General features: G+C 40.6%; 1 protein-coding gene across 1 annotated transcript in view; it reads right to left on the minus strand.

Moving 5' to 3' along the window:
• LOC149284812 (DBH-like monooxygenase protein 1) overlaps positions 1–21,664 on the minus strand; it is a 45,884-nt gene that overhangs the window by 11,304 nt on the left and 12,916 nt on the right. The window contains exons 2-4 of the mRNA XM_089496223.1: positions 15,700–15,846; positions 14,673–14,840; positions 13,475–13,558 (exon numbers count right to left, since the gene is read on the minus strand). Of these exons, the coding sequence (XP_089352349.1) occupies positions 13,475–13,558; positions 14,673–14,840; positions 15,700–15,846 (399 nt within the window). The remainder of the gene's footprint in view (positions 1–13,474; positions 13,559–14,672; positions 14,841–15,699; positions 15,847–21,664) is intronic.

A 21,664-nucleotide genomic window follows, 5' to 3' on the forward strand; every position in this document is an offset into this window, starting at 1 on the left:
GTCTGTTTAGTTTTTTGGAACTGCTGACCAGAGTCCACCACAGCTTCACTGGCACCATGATAAAAAAGTGATTGACATTTATCTCATGTTCAAAATATTTAGGTCCCTTTTAGGTAGAGTCCTAGTGAGGACTAACAAAGAAAAAAAAAAGTTTCCTGTTACTCTACATACTGCAAATGGAATATTGGGTGTTTGTTAAAATATTTTTATAAACAGGAACAAATTCTTACAATGTTTTATGTGCATTGGTTAACATTTGATGTTTCAAATAAAAACAAAATCCTCAAGAACACGAGACTGATTTAAATTGTTCCAAGATTATCAAAGTATGAGAAATACACCTTTTCCTGTTTAGATGACTTATTTCAAAATTGGTGTAGCTAATCTCCTCTTTTCTTGTTGTTCCAGAGTGACCAATAAAATGATGAGGTTTTGGCACATGGATTATGAAGATTATTAAGCTTTCTGACTTCATCACAAAGGCAGGAATAAATAGAAGATTAAAAAAACACCATAAGGAGTATTTAGAAGGAAAAACAATAATTCTACATAGAATAGAATCTACATAAAGAAGCCTAGTTGATTACGTGAACTGGAAACCTTTAGTTTGTCCAGTAGGACAGATGTTATAGATAAGGAATTATATTTTTGTCATATATATTTCTATATATACAGTATCTCATATTTTCATGTGATAACACTGAATAAATGACACTCTACTACAATGTAAAGTAATGAGTGTACAGCCTGTATAACAGCGTTAATTCGCTGTACCCTCAAAATAACTCAACACACAGCCATTAATGTCTAACATCTTGGCAACAAAAGTGAGTACAGCCCTAAGTGGAAATGTCCAAATTGGGCCCAAAGTGTCAATATTTTGTGTGGCCACCATTATTTTCCAGGATTGCCTTAACCCTCTTGGGCATGGATTTCACCAGAGTTTCACAGGTTGCCACTGGAGTCCTCTTCCATTCCTCCATGATGACATCACGGAGCTGGTGGATGTTAGAGACCCTGCATTCCCCCACCTTCCATTTGAGGATGCCCCGCAGATGCTCAATAGGGTTTAGGTCTGGAGACATGCTTGGTGTCACAGTCCCGGGTCCCGGCTGGCACAGGCAAGTGATTGCCCGTACGCGGCAAACTCCGGGATCCCGGGTGGCATCCTCAGGTCCCGGCGAACACAGGCAAGCCGATGCCTGTGAACGCCGGGCACCGGAGTCAAGTGTCGCAGACTCGGATCCCGGCAGACACAGGCAAGCTGATGCCTGCGATCCACCGAGCTCCGGGTCGTATAGGGCTTCCTCCGGGGGTCATTCTACCACGCTGCAGCAGCCTGCCTACAGCAGTGGAGACCCCCGGAGTCAGAGACTTACCCGAACTCGGTCCCTTCCTCGCGGCAGGAGCGTTTCGTTGCCACGCAACTGGAGGCGTGGTTTGGACGGCCGACTGGAGCTTCAGCGGTGATGTCATCTTGGGGCGGGGTTAGGTTCTGGCGCCAGATTTAAAAGTCAGGAAGTGCTCTAGCCAGTTACCCTGTTGTGGTCTTTGCGCTCAGTTGTGTTTCAAGTTTCTTCCAGTTATTTTTTGACCCTTTGCTTGCCTGAACTCTCTTTGCCTGCTGATTTTGTACTGTTGCCTTGCTGATCCTATTGCTGAACCTTGATTGTCTGACTACATTCTCTGGATCTCGACCACGGATTGTCTGACTACCCTCTCTGGATCTCGACCACGGCTTACCTGACTACCCTCTCTGGATCTCGACCATGGCTTGCCTGACTACCCTCTCTGGATCTCGTCCACGGCTTGTATTGTTCCTGTGTTCGTGTCCTGATTCGGCTATCCAGTCTTTGCTAAGCCTTTCACCTTGTACTGCCAACTCCGTTCCTACTACCTATACCTACCTTATCTGGCCTCCTTGCTGTTGGGATCATCTAAATCCTGGGGTGCTGCTGCCTGGGGCTCCTCCTTTGGTTGTAGTAGTCCAGGTGGAATAACTTCCGCGGTGAGTGCCAGTGTAAGGGAGGTCGTGACAGTACAACAGGGTCATGGATCCATCGGAGTTGCACAAGGTTCTGTCCTCTCATGATCAGCTGCTGGAATCTCATGAATCCAGATTTAAAACTATGCAAGACACCCTGGAGCAGATGGCGCATGCTGTTCAAGTTCTGGTATCCCGGTCTGACGCCAGTTCAGCTGGTACTGCTTCGGGGGCCGCTTCATCATCTACACGGGCTTCTGCGCCTCCGGTTGCGACGGCTGTTTCCATGTCGTCTCCTGTGAAGTTACCGGCTCCTAACAGATACAGTGGTGATCCTGAATCCTGTCGTGGCTTCTTGAATCAATGCTCCATCCAGTTCGAAATCTCTCCGCATATGTTTGCTTTGGAAAAAGCCAAAGTAGGATATTTGATTTCTTTACTCACCGGTAAAGCCCAGGCCTGGGCTTCTCCATTATGGGAAAAGGACTCTCCCATGATTTATAACTGCAGTTCGTTTATATCTGCCTTCCGTAAAACTTTTGATGTCCCAGGCAAGGCCGCTACAGCTTCCTTATCTCTGCTACATTCTGTTCAGGGAGCTCGTTCTGTGGCTGAATATGCCATTGAGTTCAAAACTATCGCAGCAGAGGTTAATTGGTCTAATGAAGCTCTGATTGCGGCTTTTTATGATGGACTTTCTGAGAGATTAAAGGATGAGTTATCCACTAGAGACCATCCTGATGAATTGGAAGATTTTGTTTCCCTGGCTCTCAAGCTAGATAACAGGATGAGAGAAAGACGATCGCAAAGAACCAGAAGATGGGAGAAGAATTCCTATCGGTTGCCTCAAGTTGTCCCCACCTCTGGCCCTTGTACCCCAGTTTCCTCTCCAGTTGAACCTATGCAATTAGGGGCTACAAAGTTAAACCCTGCCGAGAGGAATCGTCGCAGAATGGAGGGACTTTGTTTTTACTGTGGGGGCAAGGGTCACTTTGTCCGATCCTGTCCTATTCGGCCGGAAAACTATCGCACCCAGTTCAAGTGAAGGAGCCTTGGCTGGGTGAAATTTCTCGTGCTCCTGATTTCAAGAATAAAGACTGTGTTCTCCTCCCTATTGCTTTAGAATGGAACAAGGTTAAGATTTCTACCGAGGCTATGAAGGATTCGGGAGCTGCTGGGTCATTTATTGATCTTACCTTCGCTCGCTTCATCCCTGTGCATATTTCTCAAAGAAATTCTCTCCTGCAGAAATCAATTATGATGTGGGTAATCGTGAACTTCTGGGCATAATCATGGCCTTACAAGAGTGGAGGCATTTATTAGAGGGTGCCAGGAACCCCATCACCATTTTGACCGACCATAAAAATTTAGAATATCTCAGCACAGCTAAAAGACTGAACCCTCGGCAAGCTAGATGGTCTTTATTCCTCTCTAGATTCCAGTTCATAATATCTTACCGGCCGGGTTCCAAGAATATTAAAGCGAATGCTCTTTCTCGTCAGTTTCTTAATGACTCTGATAGTAAGCCTTCTCTGGAACCTATGATTGTGCCCTCTCAAATTGTGGCATCCGTTACCACTCAGCTATCCTCGCCTATGGTTTCTCGAATTCTCAAAGCCCAAGAAAGAGCTTTTGTTCACAGTAAATGGCCTATGGACACTTTGTTTGTTCCCATGTCTGAAAGGGATAATGTTTTAACCTGGGCGCACGCATCTAAATCCTCGGGACATCCTTGCGCTCGGCGTACTCAGGAGGTTACAAGAGGACGTTTTTGGTGGCCTACTTTGGTGGAGGATTGTAAGGATTTTGTGGCTTCGTGTGTTCCCTGTGCCACTGCTAAGAGTCTTCATTCTAAACCTGCAGGTTTGCTTCAGCCTCTGCCAGTCCCTTCTCGCCCTTGGTCTAATCTAGCTATGGATTTCATTGTAGAACTCCCCGTGTCTGAAGGGAACACCGTAATTTTGGTTATTACCGATCGTTTCTCGAAAATGGCTCATTTCGTTCCCCTTCCCAAGTTACCCTCGGCTCCTGAACTAGTTCCCATTTTCGTTAAAGAGATAATTCGGCTTCATGGTCTTCCGCAACAAATTGTCTCCGATAGGGGTGTTCAATTCACTGCTATGTTTTGGAAAACTTTCTGTAAGTCCCTTAATATCTCTTTGGCTTTTTCCTCAGCATACCACCCGCAAACTAATGGGATTTCGGAAAGGACCAATCAATCTCTTGAACAATTCCTCCGGGTGTTCATTAATGATCATCAAGATAACTGGACACAACTTTTGCCTTGGGCAGAATTTGCTAGAAATAATTCTTGTCATGAGGCCTCTAAATTGTCCCCATTCTTTTGTAATTATGGATATCATCCTACTATGTTGCCGCATTCCTTTACACCAACTCTAGTACCTGCAGTGGATCATTACATCTCTCAATTACCTGCTCTTTGGGACTCGGTCCAACAATCCTTATCCAGGGCGGCTAATATGTATAGGTGTCAAGCTAATCGACGTCGCAGGTTAGGTCCCTCTTAATAGGGGATAGGTTGTGGTTGTCAACTAGAAATTTTAAACTCAAAGTCCCTTCGATGAAACTGGCTCCTCGATATATCGGTCCGTTCCGTATTTCTCGTAAAATTAACCCAGTCACATATGAATTGCTCCTCCCTTCTTCTCTGAGAGTGCCTCGGACCTTTCACGTCTCCTTGCTTAAACCGCTTGTGTGTAATAAATTTACCAAATATACTCCGCGCCCCAAATCCATTTTTATTGATTCCCAAGAGGAATATGAAATCCAGTCCATCCTAGATTCCAAGAAATTACGTAATTCAGTTCATTATCTTGTTCATTGGAAGGGATATGGTCCTGAGGAACGATCTTGGATCCATTCTAGAGACCTTCATGCCCCCGCATTGCTTAGGAGATTCCATAAAAAATTTCCTCATAAACCTGTTTTTTTCGGCCTACGGCCGGCCCTCAAGCAGGGGGTACTGTCACAGTCCCGGGTCCCGGCCGGCACAGGCAAGTGATTGCCCGTTCGCGGCAAACTCCGGGATCCCGGGCGGCATCCTCAGGTCCCGGCGAACACAGGCAAGCCGATGCCTGTGAACGTCGGGCGCCGGAGTCAAGTGTCGCAGACTCGGATCCCGGCAGACACAGGCAAGCTGATGCCTGTGATCCACCGAGCTCCGGGTCGTATAGGGCTTCCTCCGGGGGTCATTCTACCACGCTGCAGCAGCCTGCCTGCAGCAGTGGAGACCCCTGGAGTCAGAGACTTACCCGAACTCGGTCCCTTCCTTGCGGCAGGAGCGTTTCGTTGCCACGCAACTGGAGGCGTGGTTTGGATGGCCGACTGGAGCTTCAGCGGTGATGTCATCTTGGGGCGGGGTTAGGTTCTGGCGCCAGATTTAAAAGTCAGGAAGTGCTCTAGCCAGTTACCCTGTTGTGGTCTTTGCGCTCAGTTGTGTTTCAAGTTTCTTCCAGTTATTTTTTGACCCTTTGCTTGCCTGACCTCTCTTTGCCTGCCGATTTTGTACTGTTGCCTTGCTGATCCTATTGCTGAACCTTGATTGTCTGACTACCAGTGTGGACGCAGACAACCCCCGCTGCTAACCGCACCTCCTTCCGTTTAGCATTGGGGGTTGTCTGTGTCCATCGCGCAGACCTTCCCCAGCTGTTAGTGATCAGAGTTTCCCTTACTGGGGAATTCCCTCTGACAGCCGGGGAAGGTCTGCACGATTGACGCAGACAATCCCCGCTGCTAACCGCAGGCGGAAGTTGCCTACGCGAATCGCGTAGACGTCTAGACGCTACCCAGACAACGCACCGGTCAGAAGCACCGGTATGTTTTTTTGGGGGGGGGTAAATGGGGGGCATAAGGCATTTCTGTAGGCAGAGTGCTCTATGAAATGCCTTTAACCCCCTTAATGCCACACTGCCTCCAGATATGCCTTTTAACCCTCTATACGTCTCTTTGCCTCCTGAAATGCCTTATACCTCCCTATATGCCACTCTGCCCCATTATATGCCTTTTAACCCCCTAAATGCCAGAGTGGCATAAAGGGGTATAAGGCATTTCTGGAAGCAGAGTGGCACATAGGGGGTCAAAAGGCATATCATGGGGCACAGTGGCATTTAGAGGGTTAAAAGGCATATCATGGGGCACAGTGGCATATCGGGGGTTTAAGGCATTTATGGGGCAGAGTGACAAGCCTGGGGGCAGATGTGCATAACTGGGGGGCAGGTTGGAAAATATATCATAGCTTTTATTAAAAAAAAAATTTACATAGTTTACATGAATTAACAATTACTGGTAAAACTTTTTTCCTATATTCAGGCTTTTTCTTTTTTTCCTAAATTAATATTCAGATTTTGGGGGGTCGTTTTATAATCGAGCAAATACGGTAAATACCTTTATTCTATAATAGATGTAAAACTTGCAGACATAAATAAAAATGAATCACCACAAGTGGGAAGCAATATAAGCAATACATTCACCCCCAAAAAACACGTCCCCTGGTTTTCCTACAGCTTTAAAATAAAGGAAAGCACCTCAAAGGTGACATTCTTTAATAGACAACTAAACACAAAAGAACCAGGGAATTTATGTGGATTTTATGATGATATGCTGTTGGCATAGTGAGTACAGGAACAGCTGCACCAAGTATATGCTAAAACCTGCTAAGTCCAAGTGGGAGATTACACAGAAGGTTGGAGAAGAGCAAGGGTAAGATCCTGTGGGACTTCCAGATATAGAAAGCCAATCAATGTAACATTGTGGTGGTAGACAAAGACCAGAAGACAGTGGTGGTGATAGATGTAGTGGTGCCAAGTAACAGCAACGTCAGAAAGAAGGAGTGTAAGATGCTGCAGAAGTAACAGAGCCTGAAGGATGAACTAGAGAAGATGTGAAGGCCAAATTGTTCCTAGTGGTCATAGGAGCACTTGGGGATGTGACTCCTAAGCTGAAAGAGTAGCCCCAACAGATTCTAAGAACAACATCAGAACACTTTGTCCATAAGAGTGCAGTGCCAGGAACAGCTAAGATACTGCACAGAACCCTTAAACTCCCAGGCTTCTGGCAGAGGACCCAATATATACACAACAAAACATGCAAAATGTTGCATGTTAAAATACCTTTATTTGAAATGGAAGATAAGATAAACTCTGTATTTACACATACAACAAGCACAAGCAACTTTGGTCCTTAACTTGTCATCAACCTAAAACCAGACATATGATCTATAGAAAAGGAACAGAGAGAAAGGATAGAAAATTAAGAGTTTGGTATTTTTCTTCTAAATCATGCCCTCTTTGTGAACTATAATTATATATTCAAGAAGAACTATAGAGATGCAATATGATACTGCAATGGGTAAAACACAAATCCTTTAATAATGTTTCTTGAAAAAACACCACCCACCAAAAACAGAGGCACCTTTGTTTCATAGCCATTGATGTCTTTCAGTATTCACCTCCCTAATATCTGCACGTGAATTATCTTTTTCTTCCTATTCATGTTTCTTTCAACTTTTTAATACGTTATTTGTTCCTTTTTAAGGCTCGAGGGATAACTCTTTGAAAGCCAAAAAAGCAATGTAAAGTAAAACAAAGCATTTACCCAAATAACACACATTCTCCTGAAGGAGGCCAGCTGCCTTCACCTGTGCAGCTGCTTTCACCCCTCTAGGAAGTACAGACATCTCATTTTCCACTGGACATGACAATCAGGACACCTACTGTAAGACTAATTACTCGAATCATGCTATTTCTGTTTCATTATTGTCTCTTGGAATCTAAGATTTCAAGAGCATTGGGACACCACATGCTATAGTTAAGGTCAATAATTCAAATTAGAATTTTTTTAAAATTCTTAACACTGAAGGATTGCTAGCAAATTAGATTTTTTTTTTTTTGGCACAAAATCATGCATGTTTGTTGCTAATTTACAGGCATTGCCTACTATTCTGGGTTTTGACACTGTAGCTGAACTGGAGAACAAAATCGTCCCTGGAACTTTAAGGTTGGTATATATAGACATACATTCTAACTATACACTTTAATATTCTCACATCACAGGAGCTGCACAGACTTAAATTCTGCCAGGAAATGGGCTCTGACCAGCCTAGTTAAATTAGTAGGAAGGGGGAAAACATTCAAAAATCTAAATGTTACTTGTACTCTCTAGTATTTTATACAAAAAAACTATTAGCAGACACATTTATTTTTTTTCGCATCTGATGATTTAATCACATACAATGAATGTAATAAATAAAGTATTAAAGGAACAATAAATACATTTATTAGGATAATCTGACTGCCCACATGTAAGAAGATTCATTAATTTGTTAAAAATTCAACATTATATGTTTAACATTTTGTGCTATTTTTTTTACTTCCTTTACCATTCACGCCTACATTCTTTTTGGTGAGTGCTCAATGGAAGATGTTGTCCTATATTTATTAAGACGAAATAGGAGCAATTTTAATGCACAAAAGAATAAAAACATTACCTTGGCTTTTATGGTGATAGCTCCATACATACCATTTGCTCTAGAGCTTACTTGATAAATAGCCCAGGTATGTTACATAGTTATAACCAGGCTTCTCTGCTTCATTAACAGCGTGTGGTGATATTTAAAACTGGTGTTATTTCGTTATATTTACTAAAATATTATAATAAGAGAATAGATGGAGTCCATGATTTGATTGACATTTGGGCAAAGTATTTCTAAAGAAAGCTACATACTATTAACATATTTCAGAGATGAATGGGGTGCATTATTCAGATAATAGATGACTCTTTCCTGATTGTGACTCATAAACTATGAATTCTTTATGACTGCCTAAACAAGAACAGTATTTCATCCAAGAAAACCATCTAGATATCACTTGCTCTGACTTCCTGTATGATCCTGCATGTTGTGAGATCCCATTATCCAATTTTAAAGAAATATATATTCATACAGATTTTATTTTAGAACTGCTTATACATAGTCTGAATAAAGAAAAGAAGATTATGATCCATAAAAAGAGTGAACACCATGAATCCAAGCAGTAACACAGCCGAATTTGGAGTTTTGTTAACTCTGAATTAAATCATAGCATTTTTTCACCACTGTGATGAACACAACCCTCGTTAGCACCATTACCAATGTCCCGTGTGTGTCCATTTATATTCCCCAGTAATTTTCCTCTCTTTTTTCCAGATATCAAGTTACATAACAGTTTTATGGATAGACAAGTCTCTTCATTTTTTATACCTTGCTTCTTTCCTTGACCCCATGCCTCCTTTCATCCTTGTCCCTGCTAGTCCCTGCTTGACCTCTAACCTATGTAGTCATCTAGTGTTAACCCTCTGGCATATTCTTCTCTTCCTTAAAGACAGCAATTGTTAAAGTAACTCTCATAAATAATATCTCTATCTTTAATAGTTACCCATTGAACCCACGCCTAAGGCATCTAGTTTGCGCTAAAAGCATATCAATTAACATTTACCACAATCTTCTTGTTACTTAAATTACCCATTGTGGTGTTAAAACACAATCCCATAGCTCAGCACTGAATTTATCATGGAAATTATGCTTTTAAATGAGGATGCCATTAATTTATTTTGCCCTTTTGAATATTTTTTCCCCTATACATTGACAGATTTGAGAAAAACAATGATACATTTTTCTTAGTTAAGGAATTTGGGCCAATTTTCAACAAATTTTTGCTGCAAGCTTTATGAGGATTTGTATTGAATTGTGTTTCATAGAGTCACCACTGCCATTTAATCCAATTTAATATACCTTGGCAACTAGAGAAACAGGGTTGAGGAATAAAATAATTAGGACATCAATTTTCAGCAGTAATCTGATTTGGCACATTGTTGATACCCTAGGCCTGACCCAGGACATTGCTTCAGCCTCTCCAGGACTCACCTCCATGACTACTGTCTTTTACTGACACATGCTCCTGGCTCTTAAGGACCTGGCTCCGTATACAGCATACTATGGAGGCTGTGTTGGCTAGGTTCAGTTCTAGAGTTTAGGCCTCTAGGACTGAGTATCAGTACACCAGTACAGCAGTAATTATTATTATTTATTGTTTTATACAGCACCATCATATTCTGGATTGCTGTACAATGGGTAGACAGGACATAACAAGTAGTACATAAGATAACAATTTGACTTAAAGAAACAACAGATGAGGAGGGTCATGCTCAATCGAGCTTGCAATCTAGAGCTACTGCCCCCAAGGCATGCCGCCCTTAGCCATAGAAACATAGAATCTGATGACAAATAAGTATCATTCCGAATTCATAGAAGATGATGGAAGATAAGAAAAGTAAGAGATGGGGAGAAAGGGGTGTAAGGGTTGTGTATATGTGTGTTTGTAAGCTAGCTTGTGTATATGGGCAGTGTGTGTGTGTGGATGAGTAGTGTATGTGTATATGCGTGTTTATGTCCACATGTGTGTAAGGGCAGTGTGTGTGAATACATATGTGTGTGTTTGTAAGCTGGTGTGTATGGGTTGTGTATTGGCAGTGTGTGTGTGTGTGTGTAGGAGCATTATATGTATTTGTATGTTTGTAAGCTGGTGTGTGTGTGTATTTGTGTGTGTGTAAAGGCAGGGTATGTGTATATGTGTGTTTAGGGCAGGTGTGTGTGAGGGCAGTGTATGCGTATATGCGTGTTAATGGGTAGGTGTGTGTGTAAAGGAAGCGTGTATGTGTAAATGTGTGTAAAGGCAGTGTGTAAGGGCAGTGTAAATAAAATCACCTCTGTAAAAACAATAGATGAGGGGCACAATTTTCTATTCTTGCTTCAGGCGCAAAAGGAGCTAGCTACGCCTCTGAGTGTGAGACAGTCAGTGACATTGACAGTGTTACATTCAGCTCATTCAAGTTCATCTATCTACCATACTGCAAGTGTAGTGTAGTGCAGGAAATTCTTTAAAGTGGGGTGGATTCGAGAAGCTTTACAATTTAGAAAGTTCTTTCCCGCTCTTTTTTATAATAATAGGTTCATTTATTTGTGGGCTGTTTTTCCATGTTAAAATACATTTAGAAGCCAATTCTCCAAATATTTTCCCATTAAGATGTGCCTTAGTAATACACTTATCCTACTAGCAAAGCATTATATTTTTGGATGACACAAAACAGTAAGCTCTATTGGTGACAAATTAAGCAGGGCAGGGGACTGTGCAATATGTGCAGTGTTTGGACAACACAAATAATAAATCAGAAAATACATTGGTGGCAAATTAAGCAGGGCTTGGGACTTAATTCCATCTTCACTTGTGTTTACAATCAATTTGGAAGTTTCTGTGAGATGGAAAGATTCCATTTTTTAGTGGATTGGGCAGAGGCGACGGCAGGTGTGTACTATAAAGTAGTCAGATGACCCCTGGTATACCTGTCCAGGTAGGCTGAAGACTTCTTGCCAGGAGTGAGAAATACAACCAGCTGGCAAACATCCTGGCTGTAGTAGTGGTAAAATATTCTCCACCCCACCTACTAATGTGAGGCACATTTTAGTCACTACCAAGAACTCACAGAGGGGTACTTTTTTGATGTCTTCGCGGGATCAAAAACAAAGATTTCTTGTAAGCTAGTCTATGGTGAACTTGGAACAAAACAACTAGCAGGACCACTGCAACCGCCATATCTCATACGAAGAAGAATTTTTTTTTTGTATGTTATCTATTGTGTATAATAATTACCATTATTACACTTCCATATAATATAAAGCTGTATTAAGCATATGTATATCTTATATATGTTTTGTCAGGAGTGATTATACACTGTATTTGATAAATGGGTAATATTTTTTTTTTGTTAACCGTTTCATTTCTGGTCAACCACTCTACATTATTCCTCACACAAGAGCACATTTGAAGGGTGAATAATGGAGAAATGTGTAAGCTTATTATAATAAGTGACACCTATTACCTTCAGACGTGGCCCTACATCACATTTTTAGTTCATAGCATTTTTAGTTCATAGCATTTAAGGTTACATTTTATTTATTAGTTAGGATTTCTATTTTCAGCTTTGTTATAATAAGGAACATCTTTTTATTGGAGAGTTTTAACCCATGGAAGTAAATTGTAGTGATTGTCTATAACAGTTTATAGAAAGACAAAGAAAGGATAATTTTTTGCTCATGATTATTTGTTTTGATCACTTTAGTCTCACAATTATTTTGATCACTTAGTATATCACTTTATAATCCCTTGTCCACACAAATTAGTTGGACATCAGCAGAAAAAGGTGGTTAATATAATGTTATTTTTAAGTTTTTAAATAGTGGTGAATTTTCTCTTCAACATTTAGAATAATTTCTTAGGGAGGGGGGGGATTATATTTTAATATTGCATATACAGGATTATGAGAACTAGGGCATATAACCCAAAATACTTATATTAATATTTTTATATTGAATGTATATTCATTTTATTTATTTTGAAGGAATTAAACAATTTTATTGTGATACTTATCTGTGTACCTATTTTATGTATTGTAAACATATACTAAGAAATTAACGTTTTAAATCACCTTTTAATGTAAACATACAGCAGATCTGGAATATATAAATAAAATTTAGGAAAGTATTTAATTCTAATTAGTGGATTGCTTCAGTAATAAATATGTTATTTCAATACTGAGTTTCCATATGGAAAAAGTTGATAAGCATCAATAAGCATGAGTGAACTCAGTGTGGAAAAAGCCCTTATTGTGTGTGCAATCATTGACTGTCCTGTCTTCTGGAATAGCCAGTAGCTGGCATTATTCAAGTTTGTTGAGCTATAGTCCATTTGACTTTTATAGCATACTGTAACTTTCCAAATACTGACACATTCTTGTCTACATTCTTGTCTAATAAGCTCCCATTTCTCTAAGGAACAATATGTATGCTAGTAACAGACTTGTAATTATAGATCACATTACACTGGAGTGCCACGCTAAGACATGTTAGCCCCTGATGATACGGTACAGCCCACTTTTTTAAAGGTTTAAGTATTGGAATAATTTTTTTTTTCAGAAAAAAAAAAAATTAGAAACTAATCTTGCAGAAGATTTGTAGTAAGAATTTGTATACCAAGTAAACATTTATTCTAAATACATTGTACACCAAGAAATGAAATGTTTAACAAAATATTATTTAGAGAGCCAGGTCCTACCTCCTGTATAATCTGACATACCAGTCTGTTCAGAGAGTTAGCATTACTATAACACTTTGCTATGGCAAAGTATAAGGAACGTTGCATACAAATAGATAAGCATGAATATAGTATTTTACTTGTTAAACATACACCGATTCTTGTTTATTAGTATGCTAACTACATTCCTACCTATTCAAAACACTTATCAAAGAATGCCCTATTGAGAAATTATGGTTACAAAGTGTCATAAAATGTATTTAACAAACATGGGTTTACCAATGATACAAAATAAATGCAAATATTATACAAAAGGACGCTTTAGTAATATGTCATAATATATTCATACCTTAATAATGTGGTGCTTCTTGTTCATTGTTGGCATCTTAAACATTTGGCACCAATATGTTGTGTCTTTATGTGGAACAGGCACCTGTCTTGAAAAAATATGTATATCTTCAATAAATTTGATGGTGGTAGAGTTGGTGCACTTCCCACAATGCAGTAATTCTACAATGATCCTCCATTGTACACGTGTGAAACATCCAAAGTTAAGGCTGGTTGACAGGGGAAGGGAAACCTCCAAGATTGTAGCCGAAAGCCTGGGCGCAGGTTAAAGAAACTCAGATATTCTCCCCAGGATTCAAATTTTCATAACTACTTCTCGGTCCCCAATATTTTCTTAATGACATCACAGGTTTAATGAATAAGCCCACAAAAATATACAAGAACAAGTTGTTAATTCTTCTGTTTTCCCCTAATGTGCCTTTTTTCTAGGTGCATAGGACCTTAGGATGTCTGATGGGTGTGTCACAATGGTCTACAGCCCTAAATGTTACAATAATTTATATTTAATCAGTATACGTCTTTATTTTAATGTATAAGAATTTGTTTCAAATAATGATCAGTAGGTTACAATGTCACATATCAAAATTATTGGGAAAGCCCTGCTCACTACCCCTGCCTCTAACCACATCCTCGCAACATGCTTGGGAACTCTTGAGGTTTGAACCATCACTGCTTCCCCTGATATCCAGGTTATTTTTCCTAGTTTTCCAGGTAGGGAAATAATTTTTGACCTCTCCTACTCCCCACCCACTTAGGTGCTTTCCTATAATTAGGCTTGCCCTCTAGCTCACCTATCACAAAGATACTCTGTTGGAGGAGTTAGCTTTCCAGGTACCCTACCACAGGAAGTTCCCAGGCATGGCTATAAAACATGTGTCTCTCTTTGGCCCTTTAAAATATTGTGAGGTATTCCACCAGTGGTTTTTAACAGTAGACATCTGGCATGCCAAATTAATTTAAGTAAGACTATAGCCTGCCAATTTGATACTACCGGTATTATACTAGCAATTTTACAGTGTACCCTTAACCAAAGCTTCCTATTGTTATGTGATCTTCAACATTTAAAAACTTGTTCAACCAAAATAATTATTTGTATTGTTGTGTTCAGGTAATAATGGATCTGAAATTTGTAAGTGTATCAAAATAAAACACCCTGCTTATTATTCAGTAGAAAGATGATGTTTACAGTAAAAACTTACGTCTGCATTTGTGAAATTAAAAAATGGGGTTTCCACAGACACAAAGTTGCTTTTCTCAGGGTTCAGTAAGCGCAAGCTCTTGCGACCGCAATTTGATCCATGGTATGTAGGTCCAGTAAGTCCGATGTCATTTCCATGATAAGCCCATATTACTCTCACTGTGCTTTCCTATAATTCAAAAAAATATTGATTTGTCACAAGAATAAAACATTTTAAATGTACTATATGACAAAAATATGTGGACATCTCTCCTAATTAATGCATTTAAGTGTTTCGGACAAAACACATTGCTAAAAGGTGTATAAGATCAAGCACAGTAGAATGGATCATAGTAAGAAGCTCAGTCACTTTAAACGTGTTAGAATCATAGGATGCTAGCTTTGACACAAGTGAGTTCATGAAATTTGTGACCCGCTAGATCTGCCCTGCCCCTTGTAAGTGGGGCCTCCAACCTCTGAAGCAATCCATACTGCCTCTGGAAGTAACATCAGCACAATCACTGGAACTGAAATTGGTTTTCATGACCAAGCAGCTGCACACGGGCATCTACAGCATACAAAGACAATTTAGACAATTGTATGCTTCCAACTTTGTGGCACCAGTTTGGGGAAGGTTCTTTCCTGTTCCAGCATGATCCCTCTGTGATGGTCCTTAAGGACCTAGTTTCACAAGTTTGTTGTGGAGGAACTTGAGTGACAAGGCCCTGACCTTAATCCCACTGCATACCATTGGGATGAACTGAAACAACAATTGCAAGCCAGGCTTTTTTTTATCCAACATCCGTGCCTGACCTTGCAAATGCTCTTTTGGCTTAATGGTCACAAATTTCCACAGTCCAAAATCTTGTGGAAAGCTGTTATAGCAGCAAACTGGGGGCCAACTCAATATTAACACCATGGTTTTGGAATGAGATGTCAACCAAGCTCATATGTGTGGGATGGTCAGGTGTCCACATACTTGTCATATAGTTTACATTTCCCTTTATGTCTCTGGTTTGATCAATATGTTTTATTAGAAAGAAACCTACTGTTATTGCTTTGTCATTAAGGTCACATGTATGCAGAGCTCTGCTGAATTTTACAATAGTATGGGTGCCATTTTCCATTGCGTATTCAAGGTTATAATCCTGCTGTGAATCTTTATGAAGAATTCTGTTACCATCTGTAAAATAGTCCTAATAAAAAAAAACAGAAGGAAATTTGTGTTAAGAAAGTGCAAGAACAAAACAATAATAAGCATTGCTATAAATCCCTTATACATTTGGACATGTCAAATTCTAACATTTTACAGTGTATTTTAATGCGAAGGTGAACCAGGAAGATAAGCAAAATGATGAGATGATGCAAAAATTTATACTATATGGACAAATGTTTAGGAGACACCTGACCATTACACTAACAGGGACTTTTATGATATCACATTCTAAATACATAGACATTAATATATAGTTTACAGCTATAACAGCTTCCACTTCAGCACACCAAGACAATTGTGGACAATACTGTACATTCCCAACTTTGTGGGTTTTTGAGTTTGGTGTGGAAGAACTTGACTGACCCGCAGACAGCCTTGGCTTAATCCTATCGAACACCTTTGATATGAACCTTTTAGTGAAAAGTACCGTATTTGCTCGATTATAAGATGACCCTGAATATAAGACGACCCCCCCAAAATCTGAATATTAATTTATGAAAAAAAGAAAAAGCCTGAATATAAGACAACCCTATAGGAAAAAAGTTTTACCAGTAAATGTTAATTCATGTAAACTATGTGAACAATTTTTTTTTAATAAAAGCTATGATTGAGAAAAATATTTTGTTTTTATTTCCTTTTTTTTTAACCTGCCCCCCAGTTATGCACATCTGCCCCCCTGGCTTGCCACTCTGCCCCAGAAATGCCTTATACCCCCTATATGCCACTGTGCCCCACGATATGTCTTTTAACCCTCTAAATGCCACTGTGCCCCATGATATGCCTTTTGACCCCCTATGTGCCACTCTGCGTCCAGAATTGCCTTATACCCCTATATGCCACTCTGGCATTTAGGGGGTTAAAAGCCATATTATGGGGCTAAGTGGCATATAGGGAGGTATAAGGCATTTCAGGAGGCAGAGTGGCGTATAGAGGGTTAAAAGGCATTTCTAGAGGCAGAGTGGCATTAAGGTGGTTAAAAGGCATTTCACAGAGCACTCTGCCTCCAGAAATGCCTTATGCCCCCCATTTAACACTCTCTCCCCCTCCCTCCTCCAAACTTAACGGAGCTTCTGAGTCCCCGGTGCGTAGTCCGGGCAGCGTGTAGAGCTCTATGCGATTTGTGTAGACAACTTCCGCTGCAGCCGGGAGGAGGTGCAGTTAGCAGCGGGGGTTGTCTGCGTCCATTGCGCAGACCTTCCCCGGCTGTCAGAGATCACGGGGAACTCTGATCTCTGACAGCCGGGGAAGAACTGAGTAGAGCTCTACACGCTGCCCGGACTAAGTACCGGGGACTTAGAAGTACCGGTAAGTTCGGGGGCGGAGCAGGAGGATCCAGGTCGCCTGCATCGCTGCGGGGGATCTGGATCTTAGTCTCATAGTCAGACCTAGTTGAGGTCCGATTATAAGACGAGGGGTATTTTTCAGACCATTTGCTCTGGAAAAAACCTCTTCTTATAATCGAGCAAATACGGTATATGTTGGAGATGCGGAGAACGAGATGGATCTTGGAAACATATTTGTTTAAAATGTAGCAAAGTAGATGAATGTTGGAATGAATCTTTCAGAACTATCTCCAACTTAGTGGGTAAACAGATCCTTCCTTCGTTCTGTAGACCACTTTTACTCCAGGATTGGGAGAAGAATAAAATGAAAGAAAAAAAAACGTAGTGGACTATATTATATTAGCAACGCAAATAGTGGAAATGCGTTATAATATAATATATATATATATATAATTGTATAATTGTATAATAATATATATATATATATATAATATATATATAATTGTTAACAGCAATCACACTCCTATAATGCCCAGGCAACCAGTACATGCTGGAATCTGGGTATGCCTGGGCATGATAGGAGTGTGATTCCTGTTTACAATTATATAAATATATATATATATATATATATATATATATATATTAATATTGTTCATTATTTATTTTTTGTCCAATTTTGGTGTGTTACTTTTAATAAAAGTGTTTTTTTTTTTTTTAAGGCGTGTGTGTGGGGGGGGTCATTTTCGGTTTCAGTTTCGGTCAACTGAATCCTGAATTTTCGGTTTCGGTTCAGAATTTTCATTTCAGTGCATCCTACATTGCAACTCACAGTAATTAATCAAGGATTTATCCACAGTTACACAAAGTAACTTCTCTGGTCAGAGGATGCCCTCTATACAAACCGACCTGGAAACGCTCCATTCCTATCATGGTCATAAAAGCAGAGATACTGCGTCTTGTGCTGCTACAGTGATATACATATAGACACAAAAAGTCATAAACATACATACACACATATGCAGCCACATGAATTCAGAATTGTAAAAAAAAAAATCGTATGGCGTAATGATGTATGGACTTCCATGCAGCTAGTATTTGTCACGGTTCCGGGTCCCGGCCGGTACCGGCAAGAGTTTGCCAGTACACGGCAAACTCCGGGATCTCGGGCTACATCCTCGGATCCCGGCAAACACAGGCAAGACGAGGCCTGTGAACGCCGGGTTCCGAGGTCGCGGGTCGCAGTCTCGGTTCCCGGCAAACGCAGGCGAGCCGATGCCTGCGAGCGCCGGACGCCGAGATCGTGTGACACTGACTCGGATCCCGGCAGACACAGGCAAGCCGATGCCTGTGAACGCCGGGCGCTGAGGTCTAGTGTCACTGACACGGATCTCGGCAGACACAGGCAGGCGGATGCCTGTGTTTCTCCGAGATCCGGGGCATATAGGGTTTCCTCCGGGGATCATCTTTCCACGCTGCAGCAGCCAGCCTGCAGCAGTGGAGATCACCGGAGTCGGGCACTTACCTCCTCTCGGTCTCTTCGCGGCAGGAGCGTTTCGTTGCCACGCAACTGGAGGCGTGGTTTGGATGGCCGGCTTGAGCTTCTCGATGACGTCATCTCAGGGGCGGGGTTAGGTTCTGGCGCCAGATTTAAAAGTCAGGAAGTTCTCTAGCTAGTTACCCTGTTGTGGTCTTTATGCTCGGTTGTGTTTTGTGTTACTTCCAGCTAATTTTTGACCCTTTGCTTGCCTGACCTTTCTTTGCCTGCCGATTTTGTACTGTGCCTTGCTGATCTTATTGCTGAACCACGGATTGTCTGACTACCCTCTCTGGATCTCGACCACGGCTTGTCTGACTACCCTCTCTGGATCTCGACCACGGCTTGTCTGACTACCCTCTCTGGATCTCGACCACGGCTCGTTGGATTCCTGTGTCCGTATCCTGGTTCGGCTTTCCAGTCTCTGCTAGCCGGTCACCTTGTACCACCAACTCCGTATCTTCTACCTATACCTACCTTATCTGGCCTCCTTGCTGTTGGGATCGTCTAAATCCTGGGGTGCTGCTGCCAGGGGCTCCTCCTTTGGTCGTAGTGTTCCAGGTGGAATAACTTCCACGGTGAGTGCCAGTGTAGGGAGGTCGTGACAGTATTAAGATTTGGGAGCTATGTGATCCCTTGTCATTCTATCAGCGACTCACTGCTAACAAACTTTTACTTGATGAGCCATGTTGCATAAATGAGGTTGTAAAAGTAAATAAATCACTGCAAAGGTGTTAAAAATAATAAATGGGGGAGGGGTGTGAACACCCTTAGCTTAAAACAAAAAAGCTCCATATGAATGAAAAGAAACAGAAACAAAAACAGAAAGGTGATTTGATCTCATTTACAGATGCGTAATGTCCGTATAAGAGAATGGTGGATTAGACACATTTCACTGCTGCCTGTCATATGATAACTTTAACCACAGCTATTCCTCCATCCTAAATCATTACATGCCAATAGGAAAGGTGAAACATAGAATAACCAAAAAAATGTTTTTTATTGTTTTGACAAGGGGATGCCCAACACTTAGTGCCACCCATGAGTTTTTTGCACTGGCCTTTTATCCAGAATATATCTCATAGTTATAGTTGTTAATCTCTAAATGCCTGGGAGAGAAGATTCGTGAATGACTATATTATAAAGATTATAATAGTAAATGGCCATTAGGTGCAACCAGTCATCTCCTCCTGCAAGAAAAGCTTACTTGGCTTGTATAATGCAAAAAACATCAAGACTCTTTAAAAGTCACCTTGCTGATTAAAGCTGTACCCTTTTTGCAGGAGATTTTTAGTCATTTTTTATAGTAACCACATACCTGTCTCTTCTGAGTCACCATAATACCAGTGCCAAGATTGTCCACCTTGTTTTTGTTAGAGGTGTTGTTATTGGCAATTGTTCCCTCACCACAGCTACAAGACATTAAAACAATACAATATGTTTTATACTACATACTACATACTAGAGACCAGTGATTTCTCCACAGTATTGTCTGAACACGTTTAGATTTTGTTAATGTATAAGCAACCACATTGAAAAAAACTGTGCCTCTGGACTATACCGCCTACATCTTGCTATCAACCCAAATGTTACAGACAGGCAACAAAGGCATATATACCTAAACTGTGTTGACCAATCATATCACCACTGCTCATCATCTTAATCAATCATCATGACCTCCTCCATCATCCCTTCTATTTCTATTTTCTTCCTACTATCCAATCCTTTAGAAACTATGATTTCATAGCCACTTTTCTCTATACCATAATCTTAGCACAAATCATCATGTCCCAAAGTATTTACAGGTTCTGTCATATATCTCTTGTTAATATCTTACATTACTGCTAGTTTTAGTTGATATCTGTTCCATTTGTAGTATTCCTGTTTTTACCATAGGGCTAACAAAGTCTGATTTTCATGGCCATGAGACCACGTACCTCTAATTTACTTGGAAGTCATGTCCTGGGTCTCAAGTAGCTTCATTGCTGGGAGATATGTAGTATCCTAGAACAAAGTAAATATAAGGCAGGCTTCATGCAACATCAAACACTGGCACACATCTGTCCAGCAGTCTTCAGTCAAGATTTCTTTAAGGTTGCAACCATAATCCTGCAATATAGCTGTATATTACCAGAGCCACATTCTGAACTAATTTACTCTCTGGCCTAGTAAGGGTAGATGATTAAGGGTCTGGATACAAGAAGAAGCAGCCAGGGGTCACAAAGCAAAACATTTTGCAAAATCTGTCCACATGGAGTTGGATTTGCCACCATACACCTTTAATCCTCGGGACAGGCCACCACACATGAATATAGGTATATCCTGCCCCACAACCCTTTCAACAAGGATCAACTCACAGTCATGAAATGGATGCTTTTGGCACTGCTATGAAGGACCAGTAAGCAAGTCTGTGTTAGTAGGAAAGAGCATTAGGGATGTCTCCATGGGCTTCCTGAAACACCAGAAGACCTTAATTAATGTTGATTGATATGTTTTAGCCTGTTGACTGCCCCTATTTTTCAAATGTTTGCGTTATTTCTGGCAGTACATTTTAATACACTGTAAGTACATGGAAATATCCTAATGTTTAATATCACATGTTGCACATTCATGTTTTATGTGTTGGGTCAAGTGTGCCCTTCTAAAGCCTCACTCATACTGAAGTCATGTCCCCTCTGTCCCTGAAGCCCAAATCGATGAAAGTACACTACCAAGAAATGAACCAAAATCTAAATTCAACAATGGAAAGCTAAAATGTTCACTCAATGAGTTGCCTGCTTTTGGGCAAGAATGCAAAGGTGTTGAAAAAAAAAATATAGTTCCTATTACTCCTTACTCATCTTGGCACTGAATATGTAATTAGATATAGGTTGGAATATCCTTTAAAATAATTATAATTAAGTGAATAAAGTGTGAGAGAAACTAGTTGTAGAACACGTATTTTTATAAATGGACGTCTACTAAAACATGTCATTGAATGA

Source organism: Sceloporus occidentalis, unplaced genomic scaffold (assembly GCF_023333645.1).
Source record: "Sceloporus occidentalis isolate IW3139 unplaced genomic scaffold, rSceOcc1.0.p SCAF_88, whole genome shotgun sequence".
NCBI classification, from domain to species: domain Eukaryota; kingdom Metazoa; phylum Chordata; class Lepidosauria; order Squamata; family Phrynosomatidae; genus Sceloporus; species Sceloporus occidentalis.